The 23,274-nt window shown below is 48.3% G+C and overlaps 1 protein-coding gene across 2 annotated transcripts in view; it reads left to right on the top strand.

The window, feature by feature from the left end:
* LOC138639649 (NACHT, LRR and PYD domains-containing protein 3-like) overlaps nucleotides 1-23,274 on the top strand; it is a 515,752-nt gene that overhangs the window by 10,004 nt on the left and 482,474 nt on the right. For both annotated transcript variants that reach the window (XM_069728773.1, XM_069728772.1), the window contains exon 3: nucleotides 18,527-18,690. In XM_069728773.1, the coding sequence (XP_069584874.1) occupies nucleotides 18,527-18,690 (164 nt within the window). The remainder of the gene's footprint in view (nucleotides 1-18,526; nucleotides 18,691-23,274) is intronic.

The raw sequence follows: 23,274 nt of genomic DNA, 5'->3' as shown, positions 1-23,274 counted from the left end.
ATCATACAGTGTGGAGATTACAGTGACAGGGCCATCATACAGTGTTGAAGCCGTTAAATAGTTTTGGGGATGTTAATGGGGTCAGTATATATACAGGGTGGGCCATTTATATTTATACACCTAAATAAAATGGGAATGGTTGGTGATAACAACTTCCTGTTTGTGGCACATTAGTATATGGGAGGGGGAAAACCTTTCATGATGGGTGGTGACCATAGCAGCCATTTTGAAGTAGGCCATTTTGGATCCAACTTTATTTTTTCCAATGGGAAGAGGGTCATGTGACACATCAAACTTATTGAGAATTTCACCACAAAAACAATGGTGTGCTTGGTATTAACGTAACTTTATTATTTAATGAATTATTTACAAGTTTACGACCACTTATAAAATGTGTTCAAAGTGCTGGCCATTATGTTGGATTGTTAATGCAACCCTCTTCCCCCACACTGACACACTGATAGCAACACTGCAGAAGGAATGCTAGGACAGGCTTCCGGTATCCTTTGTTTCACATGCTGCACATCTCATATCTTCAAAGCATAGACAGTTAGTGAGGGTGTTAACCCCTTCCTCTCGTGAACCTGTGGCTCTGTTGTGGAACAATTACAGAGCAGTCATGAGAGCTGTGTGACTTTGGAGCTCTGTTGAATCCCTGCTGTGCTGAGCTGAAAAGCAACAGAAAACATTTATCCTGTGCAGATTCAGGTGGTTTGCTCTCAGGAGAATTTGTGAGTGACTGCTGAAGGAGAGACGGTATACTATACCATTCATATTGAGAGGGATCCTGACAAGCCCCGTTGAAGTGCTATCCCAGACCGTATCCTGAGGCTTCAGAACTGTAAGTCGCCAGCATGTGTGGGCTTGGCATAGGCCGATAAGATGCTGAACCTTGTTTTCCTGTGGTTGTTTTGGTGCTGAAGATTTTGGGACTGGCTGCAGCCGATGCAAATGATATGCCTGAGAAGAGACTCACCTCAGGTTAATGGTACCGTAGTAATAGATACCCAGGTATCCCCAGATTAAGTGTTTAAGAACTTCTGTTATATTGATATGTATTGTTATTGTGGGTTTTGAATGGTTTATACTCAGTGTGCCATCCCGGGGGTTCCATAACACCACCCCATCCAATTTACACCTGTTTTTCTTATTCCAAAAACACACGCAGGTAGTCAGCTCACATAAATATCGGCTACTCCTCATCTGTTCCTGCACGGAAGAATTGAACATACGGTCCACAGAAAAAGTGCGATGAATCCAGCAGGAATAGGATTAAAAATTTCTGTTTATTTCCATATTTTAAAAATAGTTGCTATGGTAACCACTCAAAAAATAAAAGATAATATTATCTCACAGCATTACGCACAAGAGTTCAAAGTATAGCAGCGTTAATCCGACGCGTTTTGACTGACGTCTTAATCATGGCATCATGTTTTTGAAATGGAATTTCAGTCTGTTTCCTTCAATTCTAAACCTCACTCCAACTGTCATTTTAATAAAGACAGTATTATTTCTGCCTCAGTCTCGGTTTTTGACCCACTGGATCTTTTTCGGACTTCTTCATTACACACCATCCTTGGTTTCGTGGTTTTTGTTTAGTAGAATGTTTGGATTGAGGGGTATTAAAATGCCCTCCTTGTCTGCAGTGTGTGAAGAACTAAAAAATGTAATTAAGCTGCTCTTATTGCAGATGGAATACATGAAATGTGAATAGCATAATAATAATAATAATATAATAATAATTTTTATTTATATAGCGCCAACATATTCCGCAGCGCTTTACAAATTATAGAGGGGACTTGTACAGACAATAGACATTACAGCATAACAGAAATACAGTTCAAAACAGATACCAGGAGGAATGAGGGCCCTGCTCGCAAGCTTACAAACTATGAGGAAAAGGGGAGACACGAGAGGTGGATGGTAACAATTGTTTTAGTTGTTCGGACCGGCCATAGTGTAAGGCTCGGGTGTTCATGTAAAGCTGCATGAACCAGTTAACTGCCTAAGTATGTAGCAGTACAGACACAGAGGGCTATTAACTGCATAAAGTGAATGAGAACATGATGCGAGGAACCTGATTGCCTATTTAAAAAAATAAATAAATAAAAACAATAGGTTTTTTTGTTTTTTTTTTAAATAGGCCACACAGGGATCGTTAGGTTAATACATTGAGGCGGTAGGCCAGTCTGAACAAATGAGTTTTTAGGGTACGCTTAAAACTGTGGGGATTGGGGATTAATCGTATTAACCTAGGTAGTGCATTCCAAAGAATCGGCACAGCACGTGTAAAGTCTTGGAGACGGGAGTGGGAGGTTCTGATTATTGAGGATGCTAACCTGAGGTCATTAGCGGAGCGGAGGGCACGGGTAGGGTGGTAGACTGAGACCAGAGAGGAGATGTAGGGTGGTGCCGAGCCATGGAGTGCTTTGTGGATGAGGGTAGTAGTTTTGTACTGGATTCTGGAGTGGATGGGTAGCCAGTGTAATGACTGGCACAGGGTAGATGCATCAGTGTAACGGTTGGTGAGGAATATGATCCTGGCAGCAGCATTCAGGACAGATTGGAGCGGGGAAAGTTTGGGAAGAGGGAGGCCGATTAGTAGAGAGATACAATAGTCCAGACGAGAATGAATAAGTGAAACAGTAAGAGTTTTTGCGGAGTCGAAAGTAAGAAAAGGGCGAATTCTAGAAATGTTTTTGAGATGCAGGTAAGAAGAGCGAGCCAGTGATCGGATGTGGGGGGTGAATGAAAGGTCAGAATCAAGGATGACCCCAAGGCAGCGGGCATGTTGCTTTGGAGTAATGGTGGAACCGCACACGGAGATGGCAATGTCAGGCAAAGGTAGGTTAGTAGAGGAAGAGAACATGAGGAGTTCAGTTTTTGACAGGTTTAGTTTCAGATAGAGGGAGGACATGATGTTAGAGACAGCGGTAAGACAATCCCTGGTGTTTTCTAAAAAGGTCGGTGTGACAACAGGAGAAGAGGTGTATAATTGGGTGTCGTCAGCATAGAGATGGTACTGGAAACCAAATCTACTGATTGTTTGTCCAATAGGGGCAGTATACAACAAGAAGAGGAGGGGGCCTAGGACTGATCCTTGAGGAACCCCAACAGTAAGGGGAAGGTGAGAGGAGGAGGAACCAGCAAAACATACAGTGAAGGATCGGTCAGAGAGATAGGAGGAGAACCAGGAGAGAACGGTGTCCTTGAGGCCGATGGAGCGGAGCATAGTGAGGAGGAGCTGATGATCCACAGTATCGAATGCTGCAGAGAGATCCAAGAGAATTAGCATGGAGTAGTGACCATTAGATTTAGCTGTTAGTAGGTCATTAGAGACTTTAGTGAGGGCGGTTTCAGTAGAGTGTAAAGAGCGGAAGCCAGATTGAAGAGGGTCGATGAAGAGAGTTATCTGAGAGATAGCGGGTAAGACGGGAGTGGACCAGGCGTTCGAGGAGTTTAGAGATGAAGGGAAGATTAGAGACAGGTCTATAATTAGCGGCACAGTTTTGATCGAGGGATGGTTTTTTAAGTAATGGATGTATGATGGCATGCTTAAATGAGGAGGGAAAAATACCGGAAGTGAGGGAAAGGTTGAATATTTTTGTTAGGTGAGAGGTGACAGCCGGGGAAAGGGACTGGAGGAGATGTGACGGAATGGGGTCACTGGTGCAAGTGGTCAGGCGAGAAGATGCAAGGAGCCTGCCTACTTCTTCTTCTGTAACTGCTTCAAGCATAATGGCTTGTGAAATCTATGAAAAAAACACATGAGATGCTTTGCACAAAATTTTGCCAAAAAATGTGAGCCCATCAGGGACCCATCCGATCCATGAGATTACCTTGACGTTGGTGGATGGGTTCACATTTTTCGGCCAAATATTGTGCTAAGCATCTCATGTGTTTTTTCATAGATTTCACAAGCCATTATGCTATTCGCATTTCATGTATCACATATTCACTTGCTTAAGTACAATTAAGTGCAACCATTTCTCTATTTGCTTTGTTGTTCTTTGGCATGTGAGTCGCCCCGCAGGCTAGGGGTTACTCGGTTCCAGGTCCTGCGGTTCACAGGGGGATGTCACGGTGGCGACCTGGTCCATGGCCCTGGGCGCCCATGTAAAAGGGAAAGGTCTTTAAAGGGATAAAGTTTATGTTCGTGAAGCCACCTGTGGTATTCGGTCAGGGTGACCGACGCTGCTTTAAAGGGTCCGCTGGGGTGATGTTATGGCAGCTAGATGGTATACCTTCCCACAGGTGAAGAATATCCCCAGGGCTCCCAGTGTGTAGATGGTGGAATGGTGAGAGGTGCAGGGAAGAACGAGGACACAGGATTGCAGTCTCTTTACCTTGTTTACTGTTGGTTTCAGCAGCCACAGTCCAGTGCACCAGACCACAGGGCAGGCAGAGTGCAGCCGGTTCAGAGGCAAGTCCAGAGTCCCCTTATCTAGGTGGAGAATAGAAGCCTTCCTTTGCGCTGTAGTGGTGTAGTCCCTTACTGCTAAGCTTCACTTAAGGTTCTCACAGATGTTATTTCTCTTTCTCTCTGTCCCCCGGTTAGAATAGGACAATACCCGTATGACTGGTGACTTGAGCCTGTTTATAGGATATCTTAGATGACCCAGCTCTGTGGGGTGTCACAGTGCCTCCTGGATGTGGGTGCGGACAGGTAACGTGCAATTAGCTGTCCTGTCGGTCTCTGATGTCAGGCGTGGAGGTCCTCACAACCTCGGTGTTCCAGCTACCGGTGTTTCTGCACCTCAGAAGGAGGCAGCCTGCTTGGGGCTGGTCCCCTTCTGGTATCCTCTCTTGTGCTTCCACTCCTGCACGCTCGCTGCAATCAATTCTGCCTTTAAAATGTCTCTTTCCTGGTGCTGCAGCTCTGGGGGTATGCACAGCTCCGTAAACCCTCTGTCCTCCTCAGATGGATGTCTGGAACTAACTAACTTTCCCTACAGACTACCAGTTATATATATGGGGAGTCACCTAGTAAATAGGATCAAAAGCTCCCCCTGGTGGCCTGGAGTGTGAATGTGTTGCATGTTTGTGGTACCTGGATGCAGTCATCCTTCCCTGCCTCTGAACGTAGCATCACTCTCCCCGGGAGAAAAGCAATGCCATTGTGACGACCAGGACCCTGGGGCTCCACACATGCACTAGTTCAGACTAGTTCTTTGTTCAGTCAGTTTACGATTACTTATTCTATGGGGCAGTTCCAATCTGCAATTTTTTTTTCTCATGGTGATTCGGCCTGAGAAAACAATCTCAGCATGCTGTGAGTGGCTGCGAGACTTGGCTCAATTGCACTCATAAAAGTCTATGGGGGTGTGTGAAATATCAGAATGCAGTTGGATGTCATGGATGTCAAGCGCCGTGCAATTAATGCGGACACCGGCAATGAAGAAGATCAAGAAATTACTTTCTCTGTCTTCTCTGCACCTGTGCTCCGATTCTCTCATGCGAGAGAATCGTAGCACAGTGCGGTGACACTCAATCAGCGTCACACTGTGACTGTACGTAAATAGGGAAAGAGGACCTGCACTGTCCCTAAGGCTGGGACCCCAACCCTGCTCTCAAAGGAACCTCTAAAGGTGAGAAGATTTAGGCCACCAGCCTTACTGTTCTTCTGTTGTAGCCTAAGCTGTCCCCTCCCCCAGGAGGCCTGGGACAGAAAAGAGGGGGGGCTGAAGGAACGGAGTTAAGGAAAGCCCCCCATGACTGTGTTGCCAAGGGAACGCAGGGGAGCAATTTTTAAATATTAATGCAGGGAGAAGGGATTGGTTCAGGGGATGGGGAGGAGTAGAGGGGTGGTCTAGTGGGGGGGGCGGGTCATGGGAAAAGTGCGGGAAAGGGGCCATGCTGGAATATCTGACCTGAGAAGACGTGCAGGATGGCCTCCGTCGACGAAATCCTGGGGCAGCTGAGGGAGATGGCGAGGTCGTGGCGAGGAGGCTGGCTGGAGGACCAGCTGGCGTCTTTACTGGGCAGTCCGGGAGCCCAGGGGACCAGATCCAGGAGGACCCGTCCTCCGGAGCGCCTGTAGCCGGAGATCGGAGGGCGCGGCAACCGCCGGCCACGGAGCCCCTCTCGGGTCACCTACTCCCCCCGGCCCGTCCTCCGGCAGGAATCCACAGGCCGGCGCTGCTGGCGCTGGACAGCGGTCGGGAGCAGTGGCGTCGCAGGCCCAGAGAGGAGCACAGGCTGCCCCGGAAGTGCCTGGAGGAGTTCCGGGTCACGGCTCCAACATGGCGGCGCCCAGCAGGAGCGGTACCCGGCGAGCAGCGGCGGTGTCTGCGGCACCGGCGACGTCACCGGCGACGAGGAGCAGAGCGCAGGGAGCGGTGGGACAAGTGAGCAGCAGCGGAGTGGCGGCGGGTACCTCGGGGTTTGAATCACCCCGGGTGCCTGGCAGAGGCGGTGCGGCAAGAGGCAGAGCAACGGGCAGGCGTACCTCAACCCCACAACCTGGCCCAGCATGGCGGGGGCGAACGTTGGCAGCTGCTGGGGCTCGTGGGAGAGCCCAGCAAGAAGACAGGTCCGGAGTTGGGCTGGCGGCGGCCAGGTCCAGGTCACCCAGAAGGTCCAGGGAAAGTTCCAGTTCTCCTGCTCCGGTCCCCCCTGGTGACGTGGAGGCCAGGGGCGCGGGCCTGGAGCAACACAGCGGCGCAGAGGATTCCGGTTCCAGGAGCGACCCGCGGGAGTTCGGTGATCGCACGGCTGGCGGGGACACAGCACCCGCGCAGCTTGGTGAGTATGAAAATGATTCTGTTGCGGGGTGGGACAGTGGTGCTCGGGTTGGGGATAGTTGGTATGGTGGGGTCGATTTGGCAGGGAGTGGGGGACTTTGCTGTGACTTTTTTGAATTTTTTGGAGGATTTGTAAGTCCTCTTTTTGTGTCGGTAAGCTTTTATTCAATGTTTAGCGTTAGGACTGGCAAATTGTAAGGACCCGTGACGTGGGTTGCCAGCTTACGTATTGAGGCCCCAATATAAACTAATACCTTACATACATCGATATGTGGTTTTCTTTTTGCACTTTATCTTGCAGGGCGCAGTCGGACCATGATGGCTCTGTAAACTATTGGCCTCTGTTCACACAGCATGCATTTTGTAGCACTGGGCAGCCCGCCTGTATGTGCGTTACTAATAGGTTGCAAACCAGATGCCTTGCATTGCGTGTGTGAATTATGCCATATACAGACTAGTATCTCTTATCTTTTTGTGCACTAATGCCAAACAGCCAACACTGGATTGAAAGTGGTTGTTTCATCGGTATTTTTTGCACCTGTGTGTTTGCCATCATTCATCAGGTCCGCTGCGCCCTGCTGGTGCATTCAGTTGGAGGCTTCAGCAGGTAAAACATCTCTGCTTTTTGCTGTGACTTTTTTGAATTTTTTGGAGGATTTGTAAGTCCTCTTTTTGTGTCGGTGAGCTTTTATTCAATGTTTAGCGTTAGGACTGGCAAATTGTAAGGACCCGTGACGTGGGTTGCCAGCTTACGTATTGAGGCCCCAATATAAACTAATACCTTACATACATCGATATGTGGTTTTCTTTTTGCACTTTATCTTGCAGGGCGCAGTCGGACCATGATGGCTCTGTAAACTATTGGCCTCTGTTCACACAGCATGCATTTTGTAGCACTGGGCAGCCCGCCTGTATGTGCGTTACTAATAGGTTGCAAACCAGATGCCTTGCATTGCGTGTGTGAATTATGCCATATACAGACTAGTATCTCTTATCTTTTTGTGCACTAATGCCAAACAGCCAACACTGGATTGAAAGTGGTTGTTTCATCGGTATTTTTTGCACCTGTGTGTTTGCCATCATTCATCAGGTCCGCTGCGCCCTGCTGGTGCATTCAGTTGGAGGCTTCAGCAGGTAAAACATCTCTGCTTTTTGCTGTGACTTTTTTGAATTTTTTGGAGGATTTGTAAGTCCTCTTTTTGTGTCGGTGAGCTTTTATTCAATGTTTAGCGTTAGGACTGGCAAATTGTAAGGACCCGTGACGTGGGTTGCCAGCTTACGTATTGAGGCCCCAATATAAACTAATACCTTACATACATCGATATGTGGTTTTCTTTTTGCACTTTATCTTGCAGGGCGCAGTCGGACCATGATGGCTCTGTAAACTATTGGCCTCTGTTCACACAGCATGCATTTTGTAGCACTCAGCAGCCCGCCTGTATGTGCGTTACTAATAGGTTGCAAACCAGATGCCTTGCATTGCGTGTGTGAATTATGCCATATACAGACTAGTATCTCTTATCTTTTTGTGCACTAATGCCAAACAGCCAACACTGGATTGAAAGTGGTTGTTTCATCGGTATTTTTTGCACCTGTGTGTTTGCCATCATTCATCAGGTCCGCTGCGCCCTGCTGGTGCATTCAGTTGGAGGCTTCAGCAGGTAAAACATCTCTGCTTTTTGCTGTGACTTTTTTGAATTTTTTGGAGGATTTGTAAGTCCTCTTTTTGTGTCGGTGAGCTTTTATTCAATGTTTAGCGTTAGGACTGGCAAATTGTAAGGACCCGTGACGTGGGTTGCCAGCTTACGTATTGAGGCCCCAATATAAACTAATACCTTACATACATCGATATGTGGTTTTCTTTTTGCACTTTATCTTGCAGGGCGCAGTCGGACCATGATGGCTCTGTAAACTATTGGCCTCTGTTCACACAGCATGCATTTTGTAGCACTGGGCAGCCCGCCTGTATGTGCGTTACTAATAGGTTGCAAACCAGATGCCTTGCATTGCGTGTGTGAATTATGCCATATACAGACTAGTATCTCTTATCTTTTTGTGCACTAATGCCAAACAGCCAACACTGGATTGAAAGTGGTTGTTTCATCGGTATTTTTTGCACCTGTGTGTTTGCCATCATTCATCAGGTCCGCTGCGCCCTGCTGGTGCATTCAGTTGGAGGCTTCAGCAGGTAAAACATCTCTGCTTTTTGCTGTGACTTTTTTGAATTTTTTGGAGGATTTGTAAGTCCTCTTTTTGTGTCGGTGAGCTTTTATTCAATGTTTAGCGTTAGGACTGGCAAATTGTAAGGACCCGTGACGTGGGTTGCCAGCTTACGTATTGAGGCCCCAATATAAACTAATACCTTACATACATCGATATGTGGTTTTCTTTTTGCACTTTATCTTGCAGGGCGCAGTCGGACCATGATGGCTCTGTAAACTATTGGCCTCTGTTCACACAGCATGCATTTTGTAGCACTGGGCAGCCCGCCTGTATGTGCGTTACTAATAGGTTGCAAACCAGATGCCTTGCATTGCGTGTGTGAATTATGCCATATACAGACTAGTATCTCTTATCTTTTTGTGCACTAATGCCAAACAGCCAACACTGGATTGAAAGTGGTTGTTTCATCGGTATTTTTTGCACCTGTGTGTTTGCCATCATTCATCAGGTCCGCTGCGCCCTGCTGGTGCATTCAGTTGGAGGCTTCAGCAGGTAAAACATCTCTGCTTTTTGCTGTGACTTTTTTTTTTTTTTAGGGAGTGGGGGACCCAGCGCCGGGGGGGGTCCCGGGGGTCAGGGAACTTTTGGCGGGTATGTCCCAGATTTTGAGGAGATTAGATGGGGAGGGCCGGGATAGTGTGCGGTCGTCTCCGTTAGGGGCTTGGTTGCCGGTTTCTGGTACGGGTTCGGGAGTGGGAGTCGGGTCCGGTAGGGCTAGTGGGGTAGAACAGGCGTCGTCGGCGGGGGTGTCGGTGTCGGTACAGACTGACAAGGATAAAGGGGATAGGATCAAGTTGGATGATAGAGCTAAGGGGGAGGTTTATGTGTGTTTTGAGGGGCCGTTGGGGGCTCATTTAAAGAAAGAGGTTAAGGAAAAAATATGGAAAGATGAATATGTAGAGATTTTTTCCCTGTTGCCCCTGGAGAAGTTTAATCTGGATAAGGGTAAGAAAGAGGATAGTAAAAAGGAGGAGGAGGAGAAGAGGCGTTGGTGATTGATACCGCAGACGTTTGCGAATTGGCAGCAGGCGTTTTTTTTTTTTATTTTGGCAGGAGTTATAGGTGAGAAGTTTCCGGAAAATTGTACAGGTTTGTTCTGCTATGTCGATGCGATAGGGGAAGCATACAGGGTGTATGGGGGCCAGGCATGGTTACGCTATGACGAGCAGTTTCGGCAAAGGAAGGCGATTAGACCCAAGATAAAGTGGGAGCAAAAAGACATAGGTTTGTGGTTGAAGGTGATGGCTCCGACGAGGTTTGGGCAGTCCTTTCATGGGGGTGGAGGGAGTAGCGGTCAGCAGTCGGGACAAGGAAGTGGGGGACAGGGGTCACAAGGGGCTAAGGACAAAACAGGGACGTGTTGGCAGTTTAATGATGGCCAATGCAAATATGGCAGTACGTGCAAGTTCAAGCATGTCTGTTCCCACTGTGTGGGGGCCTCACATGGAGTGGCCAAGTGTTTTAAGAAAGCGAGGGGTAAACCAGGAGTGGGAGGCGGTCATGGGGGTGACACCGGTGAAGGTTCTAAGGATGGCCCCTTATCTAAGTAGGTATCCGGATAGGGAAAAGGCTAGGTTGTTGTGGAATGGTTTTTCTGAGGGTTTTAGAATTTCTCATCCGGCTCATGCTATCCCCTTTTCAAAAAAGAACCTGAGGTCGGCTAACCTGCAGCCGGATGTGGTTACGGCAAAATTGGCAAAGGAGGTTGAGCTGGGGCGCCTGGCGGGGCCGTTTAGTGATTTACCTGTAGAGGGGGTGGTTGTTTCGCCTCTTGGGGTTGTCCCTAAAAAAGAGCCCAACAAGTTTCGCCTTATTCAGCATTTGTCTTATCCGAAGGGCCAGTCAGTTCATGACGGGATAGCGGATGAGCTTTGCTCTGTGGTTTATACCTCTTTTGATGCTGCAGTGCAATGGGTGCGTAGGTATGGCACAGGTGCGCTAATGGCTAAGACAGATGTTGAATCGGCTTTCCGTCTGCTTCCGGTTCACCCCGATAGTATCCCACTGTTGGGATGTTTTTGGAATGGGGGGTTCTATTTGGATAGGTGTTTGCCGATGGGTTGTTCGATATCCTGCTCGCTGTTTGAAGCCTTTAGTACTTTTCTGGAGTGGGTTGTTCGGGATGTTTCTCAGGTTCCGTCTGTTATTCATTACTTAGACGACTTTTTGTTTGTTGGCCCCCCGGATTCTTTGTTGTGTGGTAATTTGTTGGCTACGATGGAGTGGGTAGCAGGTCAGTTTGGTGTGCCCTTAGCGCGTGATAAAACGGAGGGACCTGTCACGGTGTTGAGTTTTTTGGGAATTCTCATAGATTCGGAGAAGATGGAGTGTCGCTTGCCTGAGGAGAAGCTGTTGGCTTTACGGCAAGAGGTGATGAGATGCGAGAAGTTGCGCAAGGTTACATTGAAAGAGCTTCAGTCACTGTTGGGGCGGTTTAACCTTGCGTGCCGTATTATGCCTATGGGCAGGATATTTTGTAGGAGATTGTCGAGAGCTACGGCCGGAGTGCGGTCTGTGCATCATTTTGTACGCTTGAACAAAGAGCACAGGGAGGATTTGGCGGTTTGGAGGCGTTTTTTTGGACAACTATAATGGTAGGGCCCTGATCCAACAGGAGGATTTGAACGATTTTGATTGTGAAATTTTTACGGACGCGGCTGGTAGTGTCGGATACGGGGCTTATTGTGCTGGAAAGTGGAGCATTGGGGGATGGCCTGATTGGTGGCGCGAAGCGGGGTTTACAAAAAATTTGGCGTTGTTGGAGTTGTTTCCAATTGTGGTTTCGGTGTTCATTTGGGGCAGTACTTGTAAGGATAGGCAGATACGTTTCCATTGCGACAATTCGAGTGTGGTGTCGGTGATCAATAGTCTGTCTTCAGCATCCCCTCCGGAAATCAAATTGGTTCGGGAGTTAGTTTTGCGGTGCGTGGAGTTGAATACATGGATTTCGGCTGTACATGTTCCCGGCGTGCAAAACTCTATAGCCGATGCTCTGTCTTGTTTACAGTGGGAACGTTTCCGGGAGTTGGCTCCAGAAGCGGAAGATGCAGGAACGACATGCCCTTTTCATTTGTGGCAGATTGTTGCGGACGAGGAGGTCGGCTGATACAGTCGTCAGTGTCTGGAAGGACGTGGTCAGGTTATGAGGCGTCATGGCATTTGTGGGAAGGGTGGTTGGAACAGTTGGGTTCAGTTGAATTGGATGGTGACAGGGTGATAGCGTTTTTGCTTTTAATTGGATCTGCGGAGGAATGGGGTTGGTCCGTGTCAAAATTGAATAAATTTATAGCTGGTGTTGCTTTTGGTTTTAAGCTCCAGGGTTCCGTTGATGTCACTAAGGATTTCTTGATTCGGCAGGCATTAAAAGGGGTTAGGAGGGGTTTTTCAACTTGCGATACTCGGCGGCCCATATCTTTCGGGATGTTGGAGCGTTTGGGGGTAGCATTGGGGGAAGTTTGTAGTTCTGATTATGAGGCTGTTCTGTTTCGACTGGCGTTTTCGTTAGCCTTTTTCGGGGCCTTGAGAATAGGGGAGCTGGTTTCCCCTAGCAAGTTCACAGCCGGGGGTTTGTTGGCGGAGGATATTGAATTTTGGTCAGGTGGGGTTGCTTTTTGGATTCGGCGGTCGAAGACTGATCAGTTGGGGAAAGGAAGGCGTGTGGTTTTAGGAAGAGTGATTGGGGGGGCGATGTGCCCTCATAGGTGTTTGGAAGATTATTGGGGATTGGATCCAGATAGGTCTGGCCCACTTTTGCTGCACCGTCAAGGTGAATTTTTATCGCGGTTCCAGTTCACGGCAGTTTTGAGACAAGCGTTGACAATTTTAGGCCTGGATCCGTTGTCATTTGGGACGCATTCATTTCGAATTGGGGCAGCATCTGAGGCTGCTGGTTTGGGGCTGGGTCCGGAGGTTATTCGTCGTATTGGCAGGTGGTCGTCGAATCGTTATTTATCTTATGTGCGTAATTGATTTTGTTTATTGTCTAGTGGGGGTATTAATTATCATTGTATTTTGCAGGACGGACCCCACTTCTGGCGTGGATTTTCGGACATTCTTTTGTGCATTGGGGGGCGATTCGTGCCGATGTTAGACAAGATGGTAGGCAATTGGGATTTCAGAGGGAGGCGGTGGTGGTCCGTTGGTTGGGTTTTCGGGGCATGTCGTGGCGCGGGTTTTTGACCAAATTTTCCCGATCGGCTAGTTTGGATCGTTCCCCAGATATCGTTGTTGTACATTTGGGTGGTAACGATTTGGGGTCTAAGCCGGTGAGAGAATTAATTCGGGATATACGGTATGATTTTTTGCGATTGTGGGTATCCTTCCCAGGGATGGTTACGGTGTGGTCCGACATAGTGCCCAGAAAAACGTGGAGGGCAGTACGCTCTATGAGGGGTATCAATAGGGCCCGGGTTAATCTAAACAGGGCTGTGGCGAATTTTGTTTCTCGTAACGGGGGGATGGCGGTTCGCCACTTTGAGTTGGAAGGTGGTGTTGGAAATTACTGGAGGAGTGATGGCGTTCATTTGAACGATATTGGCTTGGATTTGTGGATGTTGGCAATACAAGAAGGGGTAGAGAGGGCCATGGCGGTGGTGGGGCACTCGCGAGCCTGAGGTGTTCAGTGCTGCACGTGGTTGGCGGGGGGCGGGGTTCTTGGAGTTGGTTTCATGGGGCTGATCTGGCTTTGGTTTACTGGCTCTGGACGGGGATTTGACCTCGGGAGCTTTGGGGTTGGTTTGCCCGGTAAGCGGGTTAAATGGTGCCCTCGAGCTGGTGGTTACGGCTGACAGAAAAAAGGGTTTTTCCATGTTGGTTTTGGGCTTTGCCTATTAGGTGCCAGATTTATTAGCTCCAAGAACCCTCCCCTCAAGTTTTATACAAATGTATAAATGGTTTTTTATGTTTGTTATTTAATAAAATGGCCGCTGTGGCCAAATTATCCAAAAGAAAATAATTGTTGTGTTTTAATTTAGGGGTATTAATTAGTTCTGGGGTATAAGGATCAATGTGGTAAGAGAGGCCTGGTATCTCGGAGGTCCCATCTTGGAATACGCAGTCAAGAGGGGGGGCTGAAGGAACGGAGTTAAGGAAAGCCCCCCATGACTGCGTTGCCAAGGGAACGCAGGGGAGCAATTTTTAAATATTAATGCAGGGAGAAGGGATTGGTTCAGGGGATGGGGAGGAGTAGAGGGGTGGTCTAGTGGGGGGGGGCGGGTCATGGGAAAAGTGCGGGAAAGGGGCCATTACTGCTGGAATATCTGACCTGAGAAGCCCTCCCACCCTCCCTTGTTTTGGTCCGTAACGAGGGAATAGTTGGGGAATTAGGTGCTAAATTTGTTTTTTGTAAGGGTTTATATTGCATTGTTGTCACAGTGGCTGGTTGGCGGGGAACGGGGTTCTTGGAGTTGTTTTCATGGGGCTGATCTGGCTTTGGTTTACTGGCTCTGGACGGGGATTTGACCTCGGGAGCTTTGGGGTTGGTTTGCCCGGTAAACGGGTTACATGGTGCCCTCGAGCTGGTGGTTACGGCTGAGGGTAAAGAAGGGTTTTTCCATGTTGGTTTATGCTTTGCCTATTAGGTGCCAGATTTATTAGCTCCAAGAACCCTCCCCTCAAGTTTTATACAAATGTATAAATGGTTTTTTATGTTTGTTATTTAATAAAATGGCCGCTGTGGCCAAATTATCCAAAAGAAAATAATTGTTGTGTTTTAATTTAGGGGTATTAATTAGTTCTGGGGTATAAGGATCAATGTGGTAAGAGAGGCCTGGTATCTCGGAGGTCCCATCTTGGAATACGCAGTCAAGAGGGGGGGCTGAAGGAACGGAGTTAAGGAAAGCCCCCCATGACTGCGTTGCCAAGGGAACGCAGGGGAGCAATTTTTAAATATTAATGCAGGGAGAAGGGATTGGTTCAGGGGATGGGGAGGAGTAGAGGGGTGGTCTAGTGGGGGGGGGCGGGTCATGGGAAAAGTGCGGGAAAGGGGCCATTACTGCTGGAATATCTGACCTGAGAAGCCCTCCCACCCTCCCTTGTTTTGGTCCGTAACGAGGGAATAGTTGGGGAATTAGGTGCTAAATTTGTTTTTTGTAAGGGTTTATATTGCATTGTTGTCACAGTGGCTGGTTGGCGGGGAACGGGGTTCTTGGAGTTGTTTTCATGGGGCTGATCTGGCTTTGGTTTACTGGCTCTGGACGGGGATTTGACCTCGGGAGCTTTGGGGTTGGTTTGCCCGGTAAACGGGTTACATGGTGCCCTCGAGCTGGTGGTTACGGCTGAGGGTAAAGAAGGGTTTTTCCATGTTGGTTTATGCTTTGCCTATTAGGTGCCAGATTTATTAGCTCCAAGAACCCTCCCCTCAAGTTTTATACAAATGTATAAATGGTTTTTTATGTTTGTTATTTAATAAAATGGCCGCTGTGGCCAAATTATCCAAAAGAAAATAATTGTTGTGTTTTAATTTAGGGGTATTAATTAGTTCTGGGGTATAAGGATTAATGTGGTAAGAGAGGCCTGATATCTCGGAGGTCCCATCTTGGAATACGCAGTCATGCTAGTGTATAGACACATAAGACAAACAAGGATAACAAAAAGCAACTAGGACAATTAGGAAAGCATACATCCAAACACATCATGCAAAAATCGCCAGCGGCAACAACAATCTCCAACTCAGCACACTGACTCCAAGGAGATATTTAGTAGAACTTTTTCTGGCGAGGCAGATTTTATAGAGAGATAAGATGACCAGTTCAGGAACAGCTGGAAGATGGAGCTGCAAGTTTCTAACCAACATAAAAAAGGTTGTAAACCTCTTCAGCAACAAAGGAAACGAAATCCATTTAATATGAAACACAAAGACATAGGATAAATGGAAGATCTACGATTTGCAATGTGTAGTGATTTTCTAACACCAGGTCTCACAGAAGGACATGTCCCACTCGTGACACTTAAGGTACTGTCACACTAGACGATATCGCTAGCGATCCGTGACGTTGCAGCGTCCTCGCTAGCGATATCGTCCAGTGTGACAGGCAGCAGCGATCAGGCCCCTGCTGGGAGATCGCTGGTCGGGGAAGAAAGTCCAGAACTTTATTTCGTCGCTGGACTCCCCGCAGACATCGCTGAATCGGTGTGTGTGACACCGATTCAGCGATGTCTTTGCTGGTAACCAGGGTAAACATCGGGTAACTAAGCGCAGGGCCGCGCTTAGTAACCCGATGTTTACCCTGGTTACCAGCGTAAAAAAACAAACAGTACATACTTACATTCAGCTGTCTGTCCCTTGCCGTCTGTTTGCTGCACTGACTGCTGGCCGCAAAGTGAAAGTGAAAGCACAGCACAGCGGTGAGTCACACAGCGGTGACTCACCGCTGTGGCTGTGCTCTGCTTTCACTTTACGGCCAGCAGTCAGTGCAGCAAACAGACGGCAAGGGACAGACAGCTGAATGTAAGTATGTACTGTTTGTTTTTTTACGCTGGTAACCAGGGTAAACATCGGGTTACAAAGCGCGGCCCTGCGCTTAGTTACCCGATGTTTACCCTGGTTACCGGGGACCTCGGGATCGTTGGTCGCTGGAGAGCGGTCTGTGTGACAGCTCTCCAGCGACCAAACAGCGACGCTGCAGCGATCCGGATCGTTGTCGGTATCGCTGCAGCGTCGCTTAGTGTGACGGTACCTTTAGACTCTGAAAGATTTTGATCCGAGAATATTTGCATAATAAGGCCAATTCTCTAACATCAGAGAATCGACAGCCGTTTGACCTCGGCTTTATAATTATTATTATTATTCACAGACTGAGACTCCCATTCTCAAAGTGTGTTTCAGCACTGCAGTAGTACACCACAATAACATTAGTCCCTTCTATCGTTATGTACAGGTCCTTCTCAAAAAATTAGCATATAGTGTTAAATTTCATTATTTACCATAATGTAATGATTACAATTAAACTTTCATATATTATAGATTCATTATCCACCAACTGAAATTTGTCAGGTCTTTTATTGTTTTAATACTGATGATTTTGGCATACAACTCCTGATAACCCAAAAAACCTGTCTCAATAAATTAGCATATCAAGAAAAGGTTCTCTAAACGACCTATTACCCTAATCTTCTGAATCAACTAATTAACTCTAAACACATGCAAAAGATACCTGATGCTTATATAAACTCCCTGCCGGGTTCATTACTCAAAACCCCCATCATGGGTAAGACTAGCGACCTGACAGATGTCAAGAAGGCCATCATTGACACCCTCAAGCAAGAGGGTAAGACCCAGAAAGAAATTTCTCAACAAATAGGCTGTTCCCAGAGTGCTGTATCAAGGCACCTCAATGGTAAGTCTGTTGGAAGGAAACAATGTGGCAGAAAACGCTGTACAACGAGAAGAGGAGACCGGACCCTGAGGAAGATTGTGGAGAAGGACCGATTCCAGACCTTGGGGAACCTGAGGAAGCAGTGGACTGAGTCTGGTGTGGAAACATCCAGAGCCACCATGCACAGGCGTGTGCAGGAAATGGGCTACAGGTGCCGCATTCCCCAGGTAAAGCCACTTTTGAACCATAAACAGAAGCGCCTGACCTGGGCTACAGAGAAGCAGCACTGGACTGTTGCTAAGTGGTCCCAAGTACTTTTTTCTGATGAAAGCAAATTTTGCATGTCATTCGGAAATCAAGGTGCCAGAGTCTGGAGGAAGACTGGGGAGAAGGAAATGCCAAAATGCCTGAAGTCCAGTGTCAAGTACCCACAGTCAGTGATGGTGTGGGGTGCCATGTCAGCTGCTGGTGTTGGTCCACTGTGTTTCATCAAGGGCAGGGTCAATGCTTTATGGTGATGAAGATTTCATTTTTTCAGCATGACCTGGCACCTGCTCACAGTGCCAAAACCACTGGTAAATGGTTTACTGACCATGGTATTACTGTGCTCAATTGGCCTGCCAACTCTCCTGACCTGAACCCCATAGAGAATCTGTGGGATATTGTGAATAGAAAGTTGAGAGACGCAAGACCCAACACTCTGGTTGAGCTTAAGGCCGCTATTGAAGCATCCTGGGCCTCCATAACATCTCAGCAGTGTCACAGGCTGATTGCCTCCATGCCACGCCGCATTGAAGCAGTCATTTCTGCCAAAGGATTCCCGACCAAGTATTGAGTGCATAACTGAACATTATTATTTGATGTTTTTTTTTGTTTGTTATTAAAAAACACTTTTATTTGATTGGATGGGTGAAATATGCTAATTTATTGAGACAGGTTTTTTGGGTTATCAGGAGTTGTATGCCAAAATCATCAGTATTAAAACAATAAAAGACCTGACAAATTTCAGTTGGTGGATAATGAATCTATAATATATGAAAGTTTAATTGTAATCATTACATTATGGTAAATAATGAAATTTAACACTATATGCTAATTTTTTGAGAAGGACCTGTAGAATGAGCTGCGGATTTCTCATCAGTGTATGCTTCTACAATGATCCAGAACAGGAATATTCTACATAAAACACCGTCATCTTCTGCAGCTTCTAGAAGATTTCATTCTTATGTCTCCTTCATTTCCTAGATTATGAGACCAGACAGTTTTACCTGCAGCTCTGTCAATATGAAGACAATGCATTGATGATGATACATGAATATTTCCAGGATGATCTGCATCACATTGTGGAGAACCTGAATACTCAATTACTTTTCAGCGAGCTGATTTACCGTAATATCCATAAAGTTAAGGTGAGACAAGAACTGTGGCTGTTGTATCCATGCGCACCAGTTTAGTCCATGTCACCATCCTGCTGTCCCCGAGTGGCTGAATTTCATTTGTGAATTATACAGCACAATGCATAAACTGTTCGATGGCCTTGATATCGTGTGATCTGATGAAGGCACATGCTCTTTGTTAGGAGTCGAGTTTCCTCTGCTGCACAGGGGGAATCTCAATCCGTGTCTGCTGCGGTCTCCCATTCGGTATCGGCCGCAGTGGGCTCTGCTCAGCGGAGACGTCGCTCCCAGCGTCTTGCTGGGGCTGATTCGGTGCATAGGGTCACTACTGCCTTTTCTGGCTTTCCTATGGTACCCTGCACTGATCTGCGGCGAGCGAGCCTCTCTGGGACTAAGTCCTTGTTTACTCACACTGAGCATGCCCAGGGCATGGTCTCCCATTGGAGGTCGAGGGCCACATGTTCGGTCACATGCTCAGGTGCTGCAGTACATTCCATTGGTCCTTCTGGAAGGTCCTGAAAGGGCAAAACATGCTCAGGTACTGCAGCACTTTCCATTGGTCCTTCTGGAAGGTTCTGAAAGGGCAAAAACTTCAGTAGCAGCTTCCTGTGCTGCAACTATATAAACTGCGCATGACCGCACGACCATGTGCTAGTATTGTCTTATGTTATGTGCTTTGCGCCAGTGTGGTCACATGTATGTGTGTTCAGGGACCCAGCTGAAATAAGCCCCTAGAATGCTGGCTCCTCCGGCGAGGAGATTGAGTCTGAGTGTATTCAGGGACCCGGCTGAAATAAGCCCCTAGAATGCTGGCTCCTCCGGCGAGGAGTTTTGTGTGTTTGTGTGACCACTGACTGCTCTCTGTTTGGGCAGTTAGCCTGTGCCTCTGTGGAGTCTAACAGGGCACAGTGCTTTCCTTTCACGGCTACTCAGTGAATTAACTGAGTTAGTGTATACCGCCATATAGCTCCGCCGTTTGCTAGCAGCAGGTACTCCTGCACGGTGGACCCCGGGCTGCGAACGCACCAATATCAATAAACATCTCTATTTACTCGGTGCGTTCCGCTAGCCCTAACAGAATACTAGCGCCAGGGTCTGGCTAGTAAATGGCGGACATTCAGCAATCTTTGCGGTATATCCAGCAGCTGGAGGGTAGGTTGGCGGCTCTCGAGAGCTCAACCTCAGCTGTGGATGTTACCGCAGTTGCTGTACAGGCTGCTAGCGTGGCTGCAGCAACCTTGTCCACTGCCACCCCTGTTCCGACGTTATCTCGCCTCCCGCTGCCAGAAAAATTTTCTGGAAATAGCAAAACTTGTAGGGGATTCGTGAGTCAGTGCTCTATTCACCTCGAGCTCCTGGCTGCACGTTTTCCTACAGAGCGGGCTAAGGTGGGATTTATTGTGTCTCTTTTGTCGGACAGGGCGTTGGAGTGGGCTACGCCGCTGTGGGAGCGTGGTGATCATGTGGTGCAGAGTGCTCCGTTGTTCCTGAGCACTCTGAAAAAGGTCTTTTTAGGACCTCAAGTCACCCATGACACAGCGCTCCAACTACTGGCATTAACTCAGGGTGAGTCCTTGGTCAGCCATTTTTCCGTACGCTTCCGTTCTTTAGCTTCCGAGCTGGAGTGGTCGGATAAAGCCCTTATCCCCATATTTTGGAGGGGCCTGGCTGACCACATTAAGGACGCTCTGGCCACTAGGGAGATTCCTGCCACACTGGAGGAGTTAATAACTGTCTCTACTCGTATTGACCTCCGTTTTAACGAGCGGAGGTTGGAGCGAGCCCAGTGTAGGCAGAGGTTTCGGCTGGCTCCCACCTTCGCCAAACCTTTGGAATCTCCAGTCCAGGCATCCGAGTCACATGAGGCCTTAGAGGTGACACGAGCGGGATCCAAGTCTCAGTCTGCCCGTGCACATAAGGTCCGTCATGTTTGCCAGCAGTCAGGACACATTGCCTCCAAGGGTCCTCAGCGGTCGGGGAAACGTCAGTGTCTAGTGGCAGTTGGAGGAGGTACATTAGACACGGCGACGTTTGCCTCAAAGTTGTCCTTCAAGGGGACAATTACCATAGGCCCATCCACTCTTATGGTCGAGCTATGCGTGGATTCTGGGGTAGAGGGTAACTTTATGTCTTCCGCTTTTGCCCAGCGTCACGCAATACCCTTGGTGATGCTCGCCAAGCCAGTAACCGTTCGAGTGGTAAATGGGTCAACACTGCCTTCACAGATTACCCAACAAACCATTCCTTTCACGCTATCTGTGTCTCCATCACAGCAGGAGATAATCTCCCTATTAGTCATTCCTGAGGGGATTGATGAGGTCCTGTTGGGGATACCATGGCTTCGCTACCATTCTCCTCATATTGAGTGGTCCTCTGGGAGAATTTTGGGATGGAGTAAATCCTGCGAGGGTAGATGTCTGAGGGAGTGCGTTCAAGGTTGCTACTACACAGGTACCCGCAGATCTTTCCTCTCTCCCCAAGCACTATTGGCCCTATGCAGACGTGTTCTCCAAAAGAGCTGCGGACACCCTTCCGCCTCACCGCCCCTATGACTGTCCTATTGACCTCTTGCCTGGTGCTGAGCCTCCCCGGGGTCGAGTCTATCCGTTATCTCTCCCGGAGACGGAGGCAATGTCCCAGTACATCCAAGAGAATCTGGCAAGAGGATTCATTAGGAAGTCAGTGTCACCGGTAGGGGCAGGGTTCTTCTTCGTACAGAAGAAGACTGGAAACTTACGTCCATGCATAGACTACAGGGGTCTTAACGCCATCACCGTTAAGAACAAGTACCCACTACCCCTGATATCTGAGCTGTTTGATAGGCTACGGGGAGCGAGGGTATTTACAAAGTTAGATCTGCGGGGTGCTTACAACCTGATTCGCATCCGTGAGGGGGATGAATGGAAGACGGCTTTTAACACCAGGGATGGGCACTATGAATATCTGGTGATGCCCTTCGGGCTCTGTAATGCCCCAGCCGTTTTCCAAGACTTTGTGAACGACATCTTCCGGGATATGCTCACCACCTCGGTCGTAGTCTATCTGGATGATATTCTCATCTTCTCTCCAGATATTGACTCCCATCGGAGAGATGTTCGCAAAGTCTTCAACCTCTTACGGGCAAACTCCCTCTACGCCAAGTTGGAGAAGTGTGTGTTTGAGCAGGAGTCCTTGCCTTTCCTTGGTTATATCATCTCTGCCCAGGGTTTGGCTATGGATCCTGCCAAGCTACAGGCTGTAATGGACTGGCAGGAACCCCATTCTCTTAAAGCCGTGCAGCGCTTTATGGGGTTCATTAATTACTATCGTCAGTTCATTCCACACTTCTCAACTTTGGTAGCTCCCTTGGTTGCCCTCACCAAGAAGGGAGCAAATCCCAAGTTGTGGTCAGAGGAGGTCTCCAAAGCCTTTCTCTCGATCAAGTCACACTTCGCTAGCGCTCCCATCCTACATCGCCCCGATGTTGATAAGCCATTTATCTTGGAGGTGGATGCCTCATCCGTTGGTGCTGGAGCAGTCCTTTTCCAAAAGGATGCTCAAGGTCGGAAGCATCCTTGCTTCTTCTTCTCCAAGACCTTCACACCAGCGGAGAGGAATTATTCCATCGGGGACAGGGAGTTGCTGGCCATGAAGTTGGCTTTTTCGGAGTGGAGACATCTCTTGGAGGGAGCTCGCTTTCCCTTCCAAGTCTTCACTGACCACAAGAACTTGGTGTATCTAAAAACGGCCCAGCGGCTGAATTCTCGCCAGGCTAGATGGTCCCTGTTCTTCTCCCAGTTCCATTTTACTCTCCATTTCCTCTCCGGGGAGAAGAACGTTCGTGCTGACGCTCTCTCCCGCTCCGTGGTGTCATCGGAGGAGGAGGAGCCTCGGCTTATTGTCCCTTCTGAGAGCCTGAGAACTGTAGCTCCGGTCTCGCTAGAGTCTGTGCCCCCGGGCAAGACTTTCGTACCAGCTAACTTGCGACCGGAGGTTCTCTCTTGGGCTCACTCCTCCAGAGTGGGTGGGCATTTTGGGACCAAGAGGACATCCGAGCTTCTGGCGAGAATATACTGGTGGCCGCATATGGCCCGAGATGTCAAGGACTATATTCAGGCGTGCGTTTCTTGCGCCCAGAATCGGTCTCCTCGGCAACGGCCTGCTGGGTTGCTTTACCCTCTACCGGTGGCAGACAGGCCCTGGGAGATGGTCGGGATGGACTTTGTGGTGGGTCTACCCAAGTCGCGTGGCTGCTCCATTTTTTGGGTTGTCACCGACCATTTCTCCAAGATGGTGCATTTGGTGCCGCTTCCTCGGTTACCCTCAGCACGGGCCTTGGCGGTGTTGTTCATTAAACACGTTTTCCGATTGCATGGTATGCCTGATAAGATTGTCAGCGATCGGGGTCCCCAGTTCGCATCTCGGTTTTGGAGAGAGCTCTGCCGTTTACTCAGCATAGAGTTAAACCTCTCCTCTGCATACCATCCCGAGACGAATGGGTTGGTGGAGAGAACCAACCAGACTCTGGTGACATATTTGCGACATTTTGTCTCTGCTAGGCAGGATGACTGAGCATCTTTGCTACCTTGGGCGGAATTTGCCCTGAACAACGCCGTA

The sequence above is a fragment of the Ranitomeya imitator genome, chromosome 1 (assembly GCF_032444005.1).
Source record: "Ranitomeya imitator isolate aRanImi1 chromosome 1, aRanImi1.pri, whole genome shotgun sequence".
In the NCBI taxonomy this organism is placed as follows: Eukaryota; Metazoa; Chordata; class Amphibia; order Anura; family Dendrobatidae; genus Ranitomeya; species Ranitomeya imitator.
This window is presented reverse-complemented; position numbering and strand designations above follow the sequence as displayed.